Raw genomic sequence first — 19874 nt, forward strand, 5'->3', positions numbered from 1 at the left:
AGGCCGGAAGGTCTGCGTGCCTTCTGGGTAGTGTAGGCAGTAAGGGGAGTGGGCCGCACCAAATTCGTCAGGAGGGGGACACTATCAAACTGTAATTTAAAGTAATCACGTAAGGTGCTCTAGAGTGCACACGTTAGGAAGGGGTATCTGAGCGCTTACTCTCCGGGAATTTTGGACCCTCGCGCCTTTGCCTGGCTTGCTTTCGCAGCGGCCTGCGCTCGCGCTCCCCCCGGAAGTGCAGGACCGGACTTCCGGTGGGCTCCGGGCGTCCGCGCGAGGCGGCGGCGGCGGCGGCGGCGGCTGCTGTGAGGAGGCGGTGGCGGCTACCACCGTAACGTTCCCTGACGAAGCGCATCTGCGAGGCGGAGGCGTCCACCATGGTGAGCGGCCGGGCGGGCAGGGCGGGCCGGGGCCGGGGTCGGGGCCGGGCGGACGGACGTGGCGGCCGCGGAGGTGCCGAGTCACCGGCCTGAGCCCGCCGCCGCTCGGGACTGAACGCAGTCTTGCTTGTGTAGACCCGAGATGGCTTCCCGCGAACAAGCTCCGGATCGGCTGGGGGGTTGTAGCGGGAAGGGGAGAGCTCATGGGCCAGTCCCGCGAGCTCGGTCCTGCCGGCCTGCGGCCCCGCCCCGCCGCCCTGGGCACCGCGGCCCCGAGACCCCTCATCCTTTGGGCCCCGGCGGCGCCCCCGGAGGGAGGGAGGTGGCCGCCGCGTCGGCGCGAGAACCACGAGGTTTAGGGAGGCGCGTAGTGTAGGCCACGAACGCGGGCAGTGGGGACTTGAAGCCGGGTATGCCTGCAGAGCTGTGTCAGCACCGCGCCGGGCGCTGCCGGTGTCACGGGTTTATCGCATGCGAGTTTATCCTTAGTGTGTCGGTGTCGGGTCCCGTCTCTCTCCTCAGGGTTAGCCACCTAACAGCTGAACACAAGCCGTGCGCCGGGCAGTGTGCTGGCGCCGGGGCTGCAGAGGGAAGTGGGACCGGGGCGGGAGGTTAGGTCCGTGGGTGGATGCGGGGCAGGTTGGCACCCGGTGTTCAGTACTTTGTGTCCATTTCCCTCTTTCGTGTTGCAAAGAGAAGACAGGACTTAGATGGGGGGGGGATGTAGTGAGGAGGCCCCCACTCCTCTCCCTTCTTTTCGTCCAGAACGATGCTTCTGGCCAAGATTTTGTCGAACAGAATTCTGGTTAAAAGGAGAGGCACGGGTGTGAAAACTACTTTGCTGGCGCTCCAGGGAGTGGAGAACCATTGGAGAGTTTAAGCAGGAGCTGCATCTGCATCTGTGGAAGACAGCTGGCTCAACTTGCTGATTTTGGAATTGCTAGTAAACTGTCTTATCAGTACCTGATTTTTCCTCTACTTAGTGTACAGTTAGAATCAAGTCAGGAAATACTCGTCTGTTTAAAAGTTTTTTAGCTTGTAAAAAAACATGTACCATAAATTTACCATTTATAAGTGTATAGTTTAGTGGTGTTAAGTATATTCACGTTGTTGTGTAATGGATGTCCAGAACTTTTTGGTCTTGAAAAACTGAAACTCTCTTCCCATTAAACAATTCCCCCTCCCCCTAGCCCCTGGCAACCACCAAACTTTTTGTCTCTGAACTTGACTAGTTACTCTAAGTACCTCATATAGGTGGAATCCTACAGTGTTTGTTCTTCTGTGTCTGTCTTATTTCACTGAGCATTATGTCCTGAGTTATTATTCCACTGAGTTCATCACCGTTGTAGCATGTGTTGGAATTTCCTTCCTTTTTAGGGCTGAACAATATTTCATTGTATGGATGGACATTTTCTTTATTCACTCATTTGGCGATGGGCATTTGGGTAGTTTCCAACTCTTGACTATTGTGAAGAGCGCTGCTGTGAATCTGGGTGTACAAATATACCTTCAAGACCCTACTTCCAATTCTTTTGGGTATATATTCTATTGTGCAATTTTATATCCTTTCTTTTTGACACATCACAGTAGTTGCAGTGCTTTGGGAAGACCCTAGATTGTTGGCAGCATGTGTTCTGAGCCTCATCATAACCTACAACGTAAGAGCTGGGATCTTACTTTTGTGATAGCACCATGTCTAGGCTTTACTTATGAAAGGCATGGAGGGAGTGCTGTGGTGTGGTGCCACGTGAGAGCACTTTGGAGGGGTGCTAGCCCTGGCCCTGGGCAGAGCAGGGAAGGTTCCCAGAGCAAGGAAAGGGTGGTCCTGGAAGCCAGGGGGAGGGGGAGGGGTGCAGACCTGTGCACCTGCTCTTATCACTGTTCCCTGTTTTCTGCCTGCTCCCTCTCCTGGCTTCAGGTCTCTGCAGAGAAGTGCTTCCTGACCACCCACTTAAAACAGCGTTCCCAGGAGCTCTCTTGTGCTCAGAATACTGACACACAGATGGTTTTCTGTTCTTGTTTCCCTTGTCTTGAATGTCAGCTCTGCCGGGGGGCAGAGGTTGTAGCTCTTTTGTTGGTGATGTTTACCTGGTGCTTGGAGACCAGAACCTGGCAGATAGTGGCACTCCTAAACGGGGTGAGGAGAGGAAAAGTGGTCCAGGCCAAGGGAGCAGCCCGGCAGGGTCGTGGCCGTCATAGGAGACCTGGGGGACGGGAGACCTGGGGGATGGGGGGCGGGGGGTGAAAGAGGTGAAGGACAGGCTTGCTGGGGGCAGTTTTATACTTTAGTAAGATGCACTGTCTGAATATGGTGGGGAAGAGGTTGCCGGGACAGACTGGACGCGCCAGCTGGCAGAAGCCGCTGTGAGGTGCGTCCTGCTCCCAGGAGGTGCTCACTGGGTGTAGGTTTGTCTTGCTCTTGAGCGTTGACACCCTGACCCACTCTAGCTGTTGACAGAAGAAACGTGCCTTCGTTCTGTGTTAACTGCAGCATCTCTTCCCTCCTTTCAGTTCTCCTTCAACATGTTTGACCACCCGATTCCCCGGGTCTTCCAGAACCGCTTCTCCACGCAGTACCGCTGCTTCTCCGTGTCCATGCTCGCGGGGCCTAATGACAGGTCAGATGTGGAGAAAGGAGGGAAGAGTATGTGCTGTTTTTATTTTGAATTGTAACCTTTCCTGCCCTAGGCCTGCAGTGCTCATAGTCCTTGGCAGCTCTCATTTTGCATGTGTGACGGAGGCTAGTTACCGTCAAGATGTCGTCAAGGTGTCCTGGCTAAGGGGTGCGGGGAGGGGTCCTAATTATGATTAGATTTATGGCTGATAGCCATTTGGTTTCACCAAATAAATTATAGCTAGTAAAACTTGTTGTGAACAATCATGAAATTCCGGCTGCCTCACAGGTATTGTTTAATACTTTCATTAAGCTATAACAGGAAGTGCACTTTGACTTTTGTTCTATTGTTTTAATTTTTCATTTCTTAATATCTCATAAATGTTCTTTCCACAGTAATTATGCCACCCTCAGCCCTCGACCAACTCAGTAAGTACTTTCTACCTGACTTGAGAACAGAGGTGATGTGAACGTGGGCGCTGGGACCAGGCACAGACCCCTCGCCGCCCAGGCAGAGGCATCTTTCGGCGAGGCTGGTTGGGAATTGTCCCTGGAGGGTGCTAGCTGGGCTGGGAGGCCGGGGCCAGTGGGCGCTCGGCTCTGGGTCCACTCCTCTGGCACCCCCACCCCACCCCGGGTCCTATTAGGACTAAAGGAAGGTGTGAGCACTGGTGCTCTTCACGCTGATGGGGCAGCCGATGTCCTTGGCTGGACGCACTAAGGCCGCCAAGAGGACGCTGCGCGCAGGTCTTTCATCTCCCCAAGCCTCTTGCCTCAGCTACAGCCGCAGTTCTAACCCCTCTTCCCCAGGAGCTGCTCCCCTTGCCCCGTCCCGCCTCTTACCAGGAGCAAGAAAGGCCCAGGGTTGGGAGATTGGCCATGTTTTTCCCCCTTTCCCCAACTCCCCACTCCCATGGGAGCAGCTCGGAGACCTCACACCCCTGGCCCCACTCCACCCGGACTAGGATGCCCCAACCATGGGCACAGTCATTGCCTTTTGAGACTTGGGGGTCTTTTTGGTGTGGGTTCTGAGGCAGGAGATGTGGTGGCTTCTGGGCCGGGAGGGTCCACGCTCTGTGTCGGGTGCACATTGGGCAGCTCGGTAAGGGCCGGGTGCCAGCTCTGGTGTGGCTCCAGCTTGGGCTCTGCACCTTGCCCAGCCTGACTCCAGGCTAGTGACTGGGCCTTTCTGGACCTTGGTGTCCTCACCTTTAAATGGGGGCATGACGCCATCTGTGGGGACTGCTCTGCGGCAGGAGTGCCTCCTGGATGGTACCTGTGGTGTGTGTGTAAACAGCCAGGGCCCTGTGGCACCAGGCAGGGGCAGGAGGTGGCCCTTAGCCAGCAGGGCCTAACTGACGGCAGCAGTGGCTGCACCCCCAGAGGGAGGCCTTTAGCTCTGCCAGAGGGTGGGTAGAGCGGGGGGCACAGCCCTCAGGCAGGCCCCTGTCGTCCCCTCTGTCATCCCAGAGCGGGGAGCAGGGCCCTGAGAGTCTGCCTTATGTGTGGAGCTGACCCAGGACTAAGACCAGGTGTGTTGGCACGTGGGTATGAGAGGAGACTGGGGGATTGGGACAGTGGGGCTTAGTTCAGTGCTGTGCAGACCTCGTAAGTCATGGAAGGAGCTGTCCAGATGAGATCTCACGGGGAGTCCTGATTTGTAAAAAGGGTCGCTGCTCAGGGCGGAGGAGGTGAGGGTGTGTGGAAGACTCGGACTCCCCAAGGCACTTCTCTAAATCAAAAAAATGCAGTTTGAAAACTACTGGACTGAGGAACATGGGGGTCTCTTCCAATGGCAAGAATCTCAGACCCTTGGTTGGAGCCTGATCAATCCATTCACCCTGACCCACCTCAGTCCACTCCACGGCTCCACAGCCGGGAGGTGCCCTGGTGACGGAGGGCCTGGCGTCCAGGCCCTTGGCCACCACTGCCAGTATTCCAGTCGCCCTTGGTGATGGGGGGACAGCCTCCCACCCAGACTCATTATCCAATTTGCTTCTCCAAATTTTTCGGGAGATCTCAAATGGAGTCTACCGTACCTCCTGCCACTAAGTCAACTTTTGTTGCCACGTTTGCCTAAATCTACAGGCTAAAGTTGGTCTCAGTGGTCAAGCCCCAGACCTGGGCCAGCGGCCTAGGTTGACCCCCAGCATGGCCATTCCTGGGCTGTGTGACCCTGGGGCACGTTGCCAGACCTGTGTGCCTTAGTCCCCCATAGATAAAGGGGCGAGGACAGTACCCACCTCACTGTCCCGTGAAGGCTGAGCAAGGGCCTGGCACAAGGCAACACGGTCCTGTCGGTCTGTCCCGGACCGCTCCCCCAGGTTACTGACTCTCCTGGGTCCTCCTGCCTTGCAGCGCCAGCCCCTCCTTTCTGCGCCCCCTGCACTCCTGAGTCAGCAGGCCTCCAACCCCACACATGGCCCCCACCTCAGGACCCCTGGCGGGAGGGGACACACTGGGTCCCTGCTGCAAGCCCACACTGCTGACCGGTCCTGCCCTGCCTGCTCCCCCCAGCTGCTCACACACCCGGTCCCTGTGCCCAGTCTCGCCTGGTTGCCAGCAGTTCCTGAACCAGCCTGGCTCCCCTCCCTCTATGCCTTTGCTTGGGCTGCTTTCTCTGCCTGGACTTCCTCCCCTGGAGGACATCTCCCAACATCTATCCTGGCTGCGCTGCCTCCGGCCCCACCCTTCCCCGGCACGAGCATCTGGGCATGCTCTGGTCTTCTAACTGGAAACCTCTGAAGGAGGGATTTTGCCCAGCACCTGGTTGGCACTTAAACTGTTCGTGAATAAACAAACACGTCACTTTTTAAAAGTGGGATTTCCGACATTCAAAAGTATAAGCTGGTGCTGCGTTCCTGACTCAGCGAACGTTCCTGAGGTCTGGCAGGAGTGCGGGGTCTGCTGGGTGATTAGACACCCAGGGGCTCAGTACCATGTAGGTCCCAGTGCCTGCTTGGGGAGGGAGGCACTTCCCCGGGGAGGGTCTGGGGACAGGGTTTCTCTCCCTGGAAGAAGCCGAGCCTCATGCCTCGCTCTTCGTTTCAGGCCGACTTAACATCACCTACCCCATGCTGTTCAAACTGACCAACAAGAACTCGGACCGCATGACGCACTGTGGCGTGCTGGAGTTTGTGGCTGACGAGGGCATCTGCTACCTCCCGCACTGGGTGAGTGGCCCCTGGCTGCCACGTGGGGTGGCAGGGACACCCTCCGCCTGTGCACAGTCCTGCCCCCGCAGCAGAGGGACGCGCCTCACCGCAAACATCACATGCGGCTGTGGACACGGTGCGCCCGGAGCTGGGGATGGCTGCTCACCTAGTGGCCTGGAACCCACAGCCATGCTGTTCTTAACTGCCATTTTCTGTGTCAGGCTTTTTTTAAAACAATGGAGCAGGAGTATTTTTCATGTGGTCTTGAGTACAGAGTTTTAGATTTTTATAAGTTTTCTCATCCCTTTAGTAGTTTGTCTGCCCAGTTCTGTCACTGTGTGTGTGTGTGTATGTGTGTGTGTGTGTAGACACTTGTCTGTACCTGAGTCTGTCTAAAGCACTCAGCCTCATTGCCATGGGAATGAAGGCTCTCTGCACTTAGGCTGGTCCGATGCCATCCATGTCCAGAGGCAGGCGCGCCTGCACTGTAGGGTGGGGCCTGTAGCAGCCGGAAGTCTGCGGGGGCGGGGCTGGGGGGGCCCGGGCCCCACCACCCCCAGTGTGAGGGCCCCACGGCTACCCTGCTCCATCCTGGGCCTGGGCGTGTCCCTTTGACCTTAAGCACTGTCTTCTGTGACAGCTGGCCACAGTCAGTGTTGTAGGTGCTTTGAAGGTGCCTGAGGGCCCTTGTCTTTATAAGGTCTTATGCGGAAACCCAGTGTTCTAGACCGTGTAGGGAGGAGGGTCTCCAGGCAAAGGCTGGCTTGGCTCTTTCCTTCCCTCCCCCATCAGCCCAGCCCCCACTCTCACAGCTCTGGCACGCTCAGCATTGGGAAACCCACAGAGGGAACTTTGTGTCCTTTTCTTCATACTCATTTATGTCGGGGTGCTCAGAGACCCCTCAGTCTGCGGGCGGAGTTGGGAACGCACCCCAAAGCCTCCCTGCCGCTAAGGAGATGCTCTGAAGAGCATTCCACCTCTCCTGCACAGCCAAGGGTCCCCGCCGCAGCAATGGCTAACCTTCTAAAGGAGTGGCCTTAACTCATATTTTGAGATTAAATATGAATAGAAGTTTGAAGGTTCCTCCTCTCCTGCAGTGGTGACCTTGCCCTTGCCCATTTCCCCTGGGCCATTGCCCCTCCTGAGCCTGGGTCCTTCCTGAGTGCTAAGCCCAGCTGGTGTCCTGTGCTGCTTCCTTGACCACAGGGGAACTCTTAGTCACTCCTCAAAGCCCAGACCCAACCCGGTTCCCTGCTCACGTGCCCGCACCTCGCGTCACAGGCACCAGGCCTTGTCCCACTATCTGTGGAGCGCCATGGGTGGCTGAAGTGTTGGGCAGTGTAAGCTTCCCCAGGCCCCTCTGTGGCCCGTCCTTAGTGAAAGAGAAGGGGGGACACTGTTCCTGTAAGGCTTTTCCTCCAACCTGCAGATTTGGAGTTTGGCTGGACCCGTGTCCAGGCTCTCAGACCACTTTGGGCCAGAAAGCTAATTGGATCCTTTTGCCTGGAAACATCCCATCCCCGGGGAAGCCTCTGTAGGTAGCATGGAGCTGCCTGCCATCCTCTTCCTGGGCTGGCCTTGCAGCTCTTGCCAGGAGCAGGTGGTGCCTGGGATTTCCCAGCTGCTGCTGCAGAGCCGGCTCGAGGGTCTCCTGACCCCAGTGAGTGTTTGAGCAGGTGCTTTCTTTCTGTCAGCTGAGTGGCAGGCTCCATCCCACCCAGAGCTCCAGGCAGCCCTGGTGGATGGGCAGAGAGCAGGCGCTGGTGGACAGACGAGGTCAGCTATGACCTGAAAGCTGTGGAACCTGGGTGGGTGCGTGGAGCTCCCCATGTGGCCCTTGCTAGCTGTGTACGTTTAAAGCTTTTTTTAAGAAGGTTTGAAATAAGAAAAGCAAAAAAACATTCCAGGATGCGCAAGGGTGCTCATTTCTCGGATCCCGAGCTTCAGGTCCTTGCTAGGTCCTGGCTCCCTGTGCCCCAGGACCTTGGGCCCATGTTTGTCTCTCTGTCTCATTTCTCATCTCACCTCTACCTGGTAGGGTGGCTCCACAGATGCCCAAGGCCTAGGCTGGAGCAGACACCCAAGGCCTAGGCTGTGGGCTGTCCCTGGCAAGGCCAGCCTGCCTGGGGCTGTCATCCTCCCGCCTCCAGTGTAGCCCAGCTGGCCCTGGGGCCTTGGGAGTCAGGTGAAGTTGCAGGAGTGGGGGTGGGGGGAGGTGTCCCTGTGGAAATGCTCCGGCCCTGGGAGGCCTAAAGCTGGCGGATGAGCTCGCACCTGGCACCCTTCCAGCGAGTGGTTTCTTCAGGCGTTCCCACTGTGGTGGCCCTGGCCGCACCCCTACTGCCTCCTGTCTTCTTCCCCTTCCAGATGATGCAGAACCTGCTGCTGGAGGAGGGGGGCCTGGTTCAGGTAGAGAGCGTCAACCTGCAGGTAGCCACGTACTCCAAGTTCCAGCCCCAGAGCCCCGACTTCCTGGACATCACCAACCCCAAGGCTGTGTATCCTGAAGTGGAACGTGTTCCTCTGAGCTGGGGAGGGCTGTGCCAGCTGGTGGCGGGCGACAGTGAGCCCTTGGTTGGGTCTGTGCCTGCTTTGGGGACCACACACTTGTCGTGATTGACATTGTGACATGAGAACAATGGCGTGGGGCCAGCCCGTCTACATGGCTCAGGGGCCTCATGAGCATGCTGAGCGCTCTCTGGACGCTTCCCGGAGGGCAGGTGGAGCCCTTCCTCTGGGTGGCCGATGACGCTGGCAAAAAGCCCAGTGTGTTCTGGTCGGAGGGCAGCTCGTCTGCCTCTCAGCTCCCCTGTGCTCAGGCATGGGGAGCCCTGTCTTAGTACGTTTTCTGTCTCTCAGCAGAGGAAAGCAAAGGCATCAGGTCTTAGTGATTTTTTGTGTGTTCTCTGAACGTAAGCCAGCCGTGTGTGTGGTCACTCCACCTATTTATTGTTAAAAAGGCATGCTTGTAAAAAACTCAGTTGAACAACACAGATTGTTTAAAAAAAAAAAAGCTACTTCCACCCTCCCCACCTGCACCCTGTCCCCAGCCAGAGCCAGGAGCACGCTGCTGCTGCTGGCCATGTCCCAGATGCCACTTGGTTGTGTGGAGGCCTCCGCTGGCTGTGTCTGTGGATGGGCATGTCAAGCCCCCTGTGTTGGGCATACAGGGTACTGGGCGCTCTGCTCACAGCAGGTGTGGACAGTGCCCATGCCCGGGACTGGGGCCTGCCGGCCTCTGCACTGCAGCCCCTTGTATGTTCTCCGGTATGGAGTCCTTTTGCTTGTGCTGGAGCACACACTACCATGTTGCTTTCAGAGACAGTGTCTCTTGGCACAGTTACTCGTGACTGCAGAGAAAGGGTGCCCCTTCCATGGGACGCGGTGTGCCAGGCTCTGCTCAAGGTCTGAGTCCAGGCAGTGCAGAGCTGGCTCCGCCCTTGGGCCCTGGGGGCCACATCCAGCAGCTCAGCGTCACCAGGAGGAGTCGAGGGAAGGGCACCCCTGCAGCTGGCATTGCACACAGGGGGGCAAAGAGGGCGTGTACCCCAGACTCTTCATGAAGCTGCTAGCAGCCAGGGAGGCCGTTTGACAAAGAGAAGTGAACGTAGACACGAGCTCCTCTGCCCTCAGCCTCTCACCCAGGTGTACTGCGTCTCAGTGGCACATCTGGAGCCATGTTTTGTGTTTGACCTTTGTATTTAAAACAATTCTGTAAATTGACGAGGATGACATGATTAAAATATTCCATTTGATTGGGCATTATTCCCTTGCCTGGGCATTTGGGTTACTCAGTTTTTAAGAATTTATTATTATTTACTATTATAAAAAGGGCTTACAGGCTACTTTTTCTTTAAAATTTTTATTATTAAATATTTTTATTTGAAACATATCACTAAATATGGTTATCACCCAAAAGATAGAAACAACAAAAGTGTAAATGAAAACATCTTTGCTTTTGGGGGACTTTTGAGGGGACTTATCTGTTTTTCAATTTTTTTTCCCCCTGTGCTCCCATAGGATTTTTAAAATCAACTTGTTGAGGTGTAATTTACATGCAGTAAAATGTACACTTGAGTGAGTTTGACAGATGCATCCCCTGTGTATTCAGAGCTTGGCTGTCCTCCCAGAAGGGCCTTTGTGCCCCTTTAGGCCCATCCTCAGCCAACCCTCAGCCCCAACAGCCTCGGCTGCCTCCCACCTCAGAAATCTGCCTTTCTCGGGGTTTGGCGGGGGTCTCACTGCTCTGTGGCTGGTTCTTCCCCAGAGTGAGGTTCACCCCATTACCGTGTGTTAGAGCTGCTTCCTTCTCGTTGCTGAGTAATGGCCACGTGTCTTTGAGCCCCAGCTGGGCACATGTCTGTCCGTTACACAGTGTGACCCAATCCTCTAAATGCCTTGTGGAAACTTGTTTCAGATTTGAGGGCTCCATCTTGCTATGTTGCCTTGACAGTGTGTGTCTGCAGGTTAGAAAACGCATTGAGAAACTTTGCGTGTCTGACCACCGGGGATGTGATTGCCATCAACTACAATGAGAAGGTGAGTGTCTTAGCCTTTCAGATGCCGGGGCCCTCACAGCTGTGAACAGGAGCCTATGCGCTCTCTCTCACACACAGGATCAGACGCCGGTTACTCCCCGGTGTCATGTAGGGATCCATCGTGTTCTCTGACAGTTTCCTTCTGTTTTAAGCATCCGATACTAAGAATCCTACTGTTCAATTTTGTGGATTTTGAAACACACTTTTATATTTTTTTGTAAACTAATAATCTTGTTCCCTTTACCTTCGTGGGGACGTTTTAGGTATTGTCTAACTTAGCTGAATACGTTAAACTTTTCTTTTTTTTTTTTTTGGCTGCATTGGGTCTTCATTGCTGGGCGCAGGCTTTCTCTAGTTGCGGCGAGCAGGGGCTACTCTTTGTTGCGGTGTGCTTGCTGCTCATTGTGGTGGCTTCTCTTGTTGCAGAGCATGGGCTTAGTTGCTCCGCGGCATGTGGGATCTTCCTGGATCAGGGCTCAAACTTGTGTCCCCTGCATTGACAGGCAGATTCTTAACCTCTGTGCCACAGGGAATCCCAAGCTTTCTTGATTAATTACAGGCAGCCTTAATGTCATTGTTCTTAAAATATTAAGGCAGTAAAAAATGCTGAAACAAAAATTGATGATGAAAGATATCGTTGACCTTTTTGCACTGAAAGGGAAGGTGAGTTATTCAGGTATACGTAGAATTGAAATGCACGTCTGGGCTTCTGCTTTTGGAAGTACGGAAGACTAGACGCTCTGAAGGGCCCTTCTGAGAAGACTCAGCAGGCGTGTGCATAGGGCAAATGACCACATCAGTGCATGGTGGAAGGTCTGGATCAAGGCATCCACATGAAACTGGGGCCCTTAAAGGGGCCAAAATAGACGCAGAGGTGGGTGCTGTCCTCATCCCAGGCTTTCTGAAAACAGCACCCCCAGTTTCGTTGAGCCCTCAGGGTTGCTATAGATTGAACCAGCAAACAGGAACTCCTTATAAGACCACCAGACACCCAAAGCAAAGACAGCAAAAACAGATTTAGGCCTTTAAGAAATCACAATTGGGACCTTCAGGTGCAAAGATAAAATAACTATGTAAAAAATGTTCAAAAAAATTTTTTAATGGAATCATAAAATTTAGCAAGCAGCAAAAGTCTATCCAAAATATCCAGGATTATTTGAAAAGCAGTCAGAGGGTTAAACAACAGCCAACAAAGGATTAGCGAAGGGGAAGTTGAATCTGCAGGAGTGACTTAGGTGTCTGCACAGAGAAGCACGGCAGCAACGTGAGCAGCTGAGGTTTGGGAGATCCTGAGAAAACCAAACGTGCCCAGTGAAAACCCCAGTGGGAGAGAACGGAGGGCGGAACTACTGTGAGGAGATGAGTGGAGTTGTTCCAGAATTGGCCTACAGCTCACGCTTACAGGGAGTTTAGTGTCCACCAGGCCGGGTAGTTACAGGTGCCGAGCACCAGACGTGGAGAGATGAGCAGAGGAGATCCAGCACTTAGAGAAGAACAGCACATGGCAGGCCTGTCAATAGCAAACGTTGCCTCCCCACGCGGCAGAGGAGCTCCAGAGGCTGCAAGAAAGTAACTGTCGTCAAACCTTCTTTAAAGAATAGGGTAGGGCTTCCCTGGTGGCGCAGTGGTTGAGAGTCCGCCTGCCGATGCAGAGGACGCGGGTTCCTGCCCCGGTCTGGGAAGATCCCACATGCCGCGGAGCGGCTAGGCCCGTGAGCCATGGCCGCTGAGCCTGCGCATCCGGGGCCTGTGCTCCGCAACGGGAAAGACCACAACAGTGAGAGGCCCGCGTACCGCAAAAAAAAAAAAAGAATAGGGTAAAATCAAAATGTATTCAGATAAAATCTGAGAGAATTTATTTACCAGTGAAACTTCACAAGCATGTGCTTTAGGAATAAGCATTAGCCTAGAAGGAAAGAGTGAGGTGTGGGAAGAACCAATAAACCAGCAAATGTGAGGTAAATTGTAGTAAACATTGCCATTTAAATCCATAACAGTGTTTAATAAATGCAGTTTAAAAGATGGCACCTGAAACACTGGAAAAGAATAAGTCTTGAGGGTTATTTAGAATTCAGGTGTTCTCTACACTTCAATAAAGGTAAATCAGTAAAAATACATGTTGAATGTGTAGAAGTTTAAGATTACTGTTTTAGATACAGAATGACAACACCTAGTATACCATAAATATCACAAAAGTCCTTAGCCTTAACTACGTGCAACGTAGCCTAGTATTTCTACTGTACTGTGTTCCAGTATTTTTCTTTACTAGTTCTGGTTGCAGCGTAGTTGGTTTTATGACTCACTAGTTAGCTGCGACCTGCAGTTTGAAAACACGCTGACTGGTAAAGGTGACCACATGCCCAGGAGCCACAGACACGGATGTTCATGCCGCCTTGTCCGTGGCAGCAGAACCACTGGAGGCAGCCTGTGTTGTGTGGAGAGGTGGTGGGGCATCCACACAGCGACAAACATTCATTTCTATTAGTCACTAGTGAGTAAACGTAAAGCCAGATGGGGGACATCAAGCCTTCTCACTGTATTTGGGGGACCATCTCCCTCATATTCAGTTTTTTCAATGGTGGGACTGTCCTGACCATTCATTATAAAAGCAAGACATACTCTAGGTAGAGAGAAAGAACCTAAAACAATGCAGGAAAAAGTCCATTCTGCCACCTTTAGTTCCTATCCTTTTGACTTTGTGTGTGTTTTACATGCATGAGATCATCCTCGACACACAGCAGCATAACTGGTTTTCAGCATCTTTTCCTGAATGCTGGCTGCCTGGGATCCCACGTGAATACACCCCACTCATGTAGCCATTCTAGCGATGGGCGTCTTCGGCCTATGCTGCCATGAGCAGTGCTGGAGCAGGCGTTCTTAGAGCACTTTCTCTTTCAGTATTTAGCTAGTTATTTACTTAGGGTTAATTCTTAGAAGTGAACTTTCCTGGGGTAAACACTGAATCTTTTGCAATTTGCTGCATAACTGCCTTGTCTGATTTGAATCGCTTATGAGAGGTGGTCAGCTAAGTGACAGGCATCAAGGCAGCCACCCACAGCCGCTTTTCCACAGCAAGAGGTGTGGCTGGGGAGGGTGTCGTGGAGGTGAATGACGTGTGTGTGCAGGAGCTGGGTAGGGGGCTGCAGCGACACATGTGATGGATGGGCCCAGTGCTGCCACAAAACTGACTGATTTCTCTCTCCCCAGATCTATGAGCTGCGGGTGATGGAGACTAAGCCTGACAGGGCTGTGTCCATCATCGAGTGTGACATGAACGTGAGTGGCCGCGGGAGGAAGGGCGGCTGGGGGCCCTGGGCAGGTGTCATGCAACCCCTGGGATTCTTTGGGGGAACGGGGAGGAAGATGGTGCCGGAACATTGTGAGGAGGCCGCTGACCTTGTGATTGGTGGCAGGGTTGCTGCTGGTTCTGAGATGGCTAGATCCATCAGCATCTCAGCGCTGCGAGGGGCTGAGTCTTCTTGGAGGCTGAGGAAGGTTGCTCAGCTCCGAGTAGTGGGCACAACAGCCCAGCGTGCTGGGTCTTCAGGGAAGGATGCCCAGCAGAAGGGTTCCGTTCCGTCTGGGTCTGTTTAGAGGAGTGGTTGCCGGGGTCCAGGGCAGTGAGGTTGCCTGGAGGGAGAGGGTGTGGTTATGAAAGGGCAGCAGGAGGGGTCCCTGTGGTAATTGAAACTGCTCAGTTTCAACCCGGGGGTTGGGGGGAGGGGATGCACTGACCTGCAGTGATGACAAATTGTGAGAACAAAACACAAACCCGCGTGTGCGTGTAAACTGGGGACGTCTGGAGGGCTGGGTTGTCTTTGCCGATGTTCTGCTGTGATTTTGTAAAACGTGACCATTGGGGAAATGGGCAGACTGTACAAGGCCCCTTCTGTATCGGCTCCAACAACTGCACGTGGACCCACAGTTGTCCCAACTTAGAACAGAAAAGCCACGGAGGCTGAGTGTGGCCTTGTCTCATCATGCTTTCTTCTTGGGGACACAGGTGGACTTCGATGCTCCACTGGGCTACAAGGAGCCGGAGAGACAAGCCCAGCATGAGGAGGCAGCCGTAAGTCGCTCCTCCGCGTCCCTCCCGAGCTCTGCATAGCTCCCCACCGCCGGTATTGGTCTTTGGAGTGCATCCCAGTGTCTTGGCCTCCTGGCGGTGTTTGGCCTCCACTGGTACCGAGGCAGCCACGTTCTGCTTCCCTCCCAGCCCCGCTCCTGGGGCCCAGTGTGTACCAGCTGTGTTGGGGTGCGGGCACAGCAGGAGCAGTGAGGGAGCCCAAGGGAAGAGCTGGGGGCCCCACTGAGAAGCTCATCCCCATTTTTCTGTCCCTTCCAGGAAGGTGAAGCTGACCACAGCAGCTATGCTGGGGAGCTGGGCTTCCGCGTGAGTGCCGCCATGCAACTGTCTGTTCTCCTGCCATGTCTGTGACACCCTGGGAACCTCAGCTGGGAGCAGGCCTGGGGGACCCCGCACGCGTGTACCCGGCGTCTTCTCAGTTTCCAAACCCTTTTCCATCCACTTTCTTCTGGATCCTCCCAACAACTGCCAGGCAGCCCCAACTTCTTTTAAAAATTTATAGCCTACCGGAGAGCTGAACTAGTACAACAGACACGTATACTCTTCACGTAGATTCACCAGATGTGATCACTCTTGCTTTCTCTCTAAGCCGTGTCCTGCACTGTTGGAAAGTCAGTTGCATGTTGACGCTCCGGCACTGCTGTCCTCCCTGGAAACGGAGAGGGGCCGGTGGGCATGGCTCAACCTACTGCCGGGAGGCAGGTCTGCAGAGCTGAGCCATGGGCCCAGCTGGACCTGTCACCCCTCCTTGGCAGCTGGCGTCCGGGGGTTGAGGCAGGTGGAGGCACCGTCCTTGGGCCAGGAAGCTCCCCTCAGCTCCCAGCAGCCCCCAGAGGGCATGGGTGCTGCAGTCCCGAGGTGGTTCTCTCCTACCCTTGGGGCTTAGCTCATGGCCCCCCCTGCCTGCTTGTCTAGGCCTTCTCCGGCTCCGGGAATAGACTGGATGGGAAGAAGAAGGGTGTAGAGCCCAGCCCCTCCCCAATCAAGCCCGGAGACATCAAGAGGTGGGTCTGCCCTGGCTCTGCTCCACCCGACCCAGGCCCCACAGTGGGGCAGCCTCACTCAGCTCTGTGGGGGTGTGGGTGCCCCGCCGCCCTCCTCGGTGGGCTGGAACACAGCGTGGCAGAAGTGCATCGGTGCCCCCCCATCATCGCCAGGCTTCTCCCCAAGACCCCCGCAGTCCAGCCCCACCGGCCCCTGATTGGATCTCTCTCCTACTTCTGACCTTTCTGGTTCCGACTTAGTAATATGCCCATTTTCCTCCTTTGTGACTTCAAATAACTGATCCACTTCCCTCAGGAGGCAGGAGCTGCCTCACTTAGTTGTATTTCTATTGTTTGGTCCAGGGACTCTCAGCAGAGTCCCTCCTCTGGTGGCCTGCATGGTTGTGGCAGGGATGAGATCTGTCCCCTGTTGACCATATGAGAGCACACGGAGAATGCCAGAAACGGGTTTGCACGCAGCATCTTAGGGAGTGAAGTGAGTTCAGTGCATGTGTAGCCCTTGCAGGGGGGCATGTGAGGCTGGAGGACACAGATGGTAGGCCCTGAGCCTGCAGACCCTGCCCCAGCTGCCTTCCGTTCCCTCCTGGGGGGGTGCTAGGGGGCACCCGTGGGCTGGCCTGAGGCTGGGGGGTGGTGGGTACAGCCACGGACCAGATGGTCACAAATGGATTTTAGTCCCTTCTCCTGACACTAACATTTCTTCTGCTTTGTCTTCTTTATAGAGGAATTCCCAACTATGAATTTAAACTTGGTAAGATCACGTTCATCAGAAATTCACGTCCACTGGTCAAAAAGGTTGAAGAGGTGAGTATGTTCCATGGGTCATGACAAGTTTCATTGGCTACTGGTGACTGAGGAGAGTCTTTCCATTCTGAATGAGGGTGTTTCTGTCATATTTTTCTCTGTTCTGGGGCCCCTCCTCTCCCCAGTGGTCCAACTGTCGAGACTGTGAGGGCTCTGGTGTCCCCTTGCGGCAGTGACCAGCAAGGTTTCAGCTCCCTGAGCCCTTGCCGGGTGTCAGGCCCCAGGCCACGTGCTCTATACTGAAATATTTAATCCCCAGGACAGTTTCCTGGGACAGCTGCTGTGATTGTTTGCCAATCGCATTTCCCAGGAGTGAGCCTGAGAGTGCATGAAGGTCAGGGGCAGAGCTCCTGACCACTGCACGGCCATCTCAGTGCCTCCGCACTCCAGAAACGGCCTCCTGCGGCCCGGGAGGCAGGGAGGGGAGCTTCCGTCTTGTGGGCACTTCTCCCAGGTGCTGGAAACTTGCTCGAAAGACCCGGCACAGCCTGCCATTAGACCGCCCAGTCATGGGAGATCAGAGACACCAGAGGGGCAGAAACCACCAGGGAAATAATTGCTCCAAACGGAGGGGCCCACGCCCCGTTGGCAGGTCAGAAGGGGCCACTGAGCATCCAGCGCAGTGGATGGAAACAACTCCAAATTGGGGCAAAGGAAAGACGCTAAAGTCTCCAGGAGGTGGAGATTCTACCACGGGTCACGAATGGCACCATCTTAGCCAGACACAAGCCAGGACATAGTGGAGCAGGGTCCTCAGAATTCTTTGCCCAATTATATGAGCTGAATTGTGTCCCCCAAATTCCTGTGTTGAAGCCCTAACCCCAGCACCTCAAAATGTGATTGTATTTGGAGATAAGGCCTTTACAGAAGTGTGTTAAAAGGAGGGCACTAAGATGGGCCACGTTCCCCTCTGAGGAGACGTGGACACAGAGGAAAGGCCTGAGGACAGCGAGAAGGCAGCCCCTGCAGGCCCCGGAGAGGGGCCTCAGGAGAGACCACACTGCCGGCACCTGGATCTCTGGCTCCGAGCCTCCAGGCTGTGAGGAGGTGAATGTCTCCCCAGGCCCCCAGCTTGTGATTTGTTCTGGTGGTCCCAGCAATCTAACACCAACCACCCTGTCAGTGAGCCGTATTAGAGGAGAGGTAGGTATTCTCAGTCCCTGAAGATCTCTTCATGCACCCTTTCTCAGGAAGCTACTGAAGACATACCCACTGAATTGAAGGAATAAGAAGTCAGAAAATCCAAAAAAAAAAAAAGTCAGAAAGCCTTAGACCCAGGAAGCAGGGCATCCCCACAGCAATGTGCAGCCCTGGGGCAGCAGCCCATCCAGGTGGGACAGACCGAAGTTCCCAGAAGACGCACCTTCCTCAAGCGGGTGAAGTGTTCACAAGAGAAAAAGCAGGCTCCGGTGTTGACAGCAGGACAGACGGAGGGCCCTGAAGGAAGGGAAGGCTGCCTGGCTCAGCCACAACTCACCTTTGCGTGGTCGCCACCATGTGAACCTTGTATGGGCCCCACTGCAAACACCAGCTGCATTAGGCGGTGGGCCGGGTGTTGGGGGAGGGTGTGCTGGGGAGCTCAGGATCCTCTTCCACAGACAACGCTTCCCCTGACTAGCAGCAAAGCTCGTGGAAAGATGCCTGGTGTTTTCGAGGGTTCAGAAAAAACAAGCCGTCTTTCTGCTGGTGGGAGGATAGTTTGGTAGAGTGAGAGCTGCTAAGTCACCATTTTAAAAGCCTCAAAAATAAGAGCAGCCTTCTAACGAGGAGTTCAACCTCTAGGGAAAATCAAAGTTGTGTGTAGAGACATTCAGCTGCCTGCCAGGGCAGCTTGAATACTGCAGACTTGGAAGTAACAGCTGATGGCAGAACTGCCTGTCCACAGAATGGAATTAGAGGGAACGAGAGCAGCGCACTGCCTTGAGATTGGGGAATTAAGTAGGAAAATAGTTTATGTAAGCATATACAGAACAGTGACTGGAAATGTTCTTTGGCGTGGTTTTTCTTTTAGGGGGTGTATTTTGTATTTTTTACATTGAAAATGTAATACCTTTGCAAAAGGACATATACTCAACCTGAGAAAAAAGGCTATGGTAGATAGAGTTGTGATCCCATGGTTTTGTTTTCAATTCAGTAGATTATAACTTGCATTTCTATTTCAAAGACATTTCTTATTATGAATGTGAGAGTAAGGAAAATGGGCAGATGGTACATGAGTCAACAGAATAAAGCATTTCTTATTAAACTTCCAAGGAGTTTCTGAAAATGGTATTTTCTCTTCACACTCAGGATGAAGCTGGAGGCAGATTCGTCGCTTTCTCTGGAGAAGGACAGTCTCTGCGTAAAAAGGGAAGAAAGCCATAGGTTGGGACCGTTGGCTGATTGGAAAATAAAATAATTGCAACATGCTGGCTTTTAGTTACTGGCTCTGACAGGGACACTCTGTCACTTTAGGTCTGTTTAGAGTTACCTAAGAATTACCGGGTTTCACCTGCAAGTGGACAGCAGGACAGCAGTTTGTGTGCGTGATTTGGGGAAAGAGGAGGCCGTCTCTGAGATCCCTTACTCACGCTCCTTGCTTTCAGCCCTCGGGGCATGCCCACAGCCTGAGCTGGAGCAGAGTTCCCTGATTCCTGCTAAAAACCAGTGAAGGGATTGAATTGCTCTAAGTTGTGGTGGTCTTTCTCTTTTTTTCATTTATCTTTTCTTTCTCCAGGTCATAGCTTAGCTGTTGCCTTTGACCTGGAAAAAAGTGGTTTAAACAGATAAGTGCTCTATAAATAGTGGTCATCCCATTACTCTGGCTGCAATTTAAGTATTTGAGGAAGGGTGTTTCCATTTTTATTTTACATATTGATTTTTTTCCCCCCAAGAAACCATTCCTCAGAAGGAAAACTCGACCTGAAAGCATTTCTAACTTTGATTTCATCTGGAAATAACTGGCTCCTTAATGAATCTGTTCTACTGTAAAACAACTTTGTGGTGAAGCACAAATGTGACTATTAGAATAAATGAAAGCTAAAGATACGTTCTTTCTCCTTTCCTACCCCCCACTCCCAGTTTTAATGTATTAAATTTTCCAAAGTTCTGCTGGCCTGTCTTTATTTTTTTTACTAGTATTAATTTAGTTTCAGGTCTTCAATTTCTATAATATGAGCTCTTTCGACATGTTAATTCAATTATTTTCCTCTCTTTGAAAACAATTCTAAATCAAGAATTTCAAATAAAAACAGGCAGTGACTAAAACCTGAATTGCCTCTAAGTGTTTGATTAGGTTCCAACATGGATTGAC

General features: G+C 53.4%; 1 protein-coding gene across 2 annotated transcripts; it reads left to right on the forward strand.

The window, feature by feature from the left end:
• Positions 1-263: 263 nt before the first annotated feature.
• On the forward strand, positions 264-19826 carry UFD1 (ubiquitin recognition factor in ER associated degradation 1). Of its 2 annotated transcripts, none has more exons than XM_082852868.1 (12): positions 264-380; positions 2892-3024; positions 3391-3423; positions 6046-6167; positions 8517-8647; positions 10616-10688; positions 13895-13963; positions 14691-14756; positions 15033-15080; positions 15690-15778; positions 16501-16582; positions 18872-19826. In XM_082852868.1, the coding sequence occupies exons 1-12, from the start codon at positions 378-380 to the stop codon at positions 18944-18946; spliced, it is 924 nt and encodes a 307-aa protein (XP_082708994.1). In that variant the 5' UTR covers positions 264-377; the 3' UTR covers positions 18947-19826. The 2 variants fall into 2 exon arrangements, with proteins under 2 accessions (XP_082708994.1, XP_082708995.1); XM_082852869.1 differs by having other exon boundaries at positions 374-380; positions 2892-2998.
• Positions 19827-19874: the final 48 nt, after the last annotated feature.

The sequence above is a fragment of the Leucopleurus acutus genome, assembly GCF_964270905.1.
Source record: "Leucopleurus acutus genome assembly, chromosome: 13".
Classification (NCBI taxonomy): domain Eukaryota; kingdom Metazoa; phylum Chordata; class Mammalia; order Artiodactyla; family Delphinidae; genus Leucopleurus; species Leucopleurus acutus.

Excerpts from the sequence above, each read along its gene's own strand:
- UFD1 (XM_082852868.1), top strand. Across the intron at positions 10,689-13,894 it reads CCATCAACTACAATGAGAAG|ATCTATGAGCTGCGGGTGAT; the intron begins GTGAGTGTCTTA and ends CTCTCTCCCCAG. Across the intron at positions 13,964-14,690 it reads TCATCGAGTGTGACATGAAC|GTGGACTTCGATGCTCCACT; the intron begins GTGAGTGGCCGC and ends TTGGGGACACAG.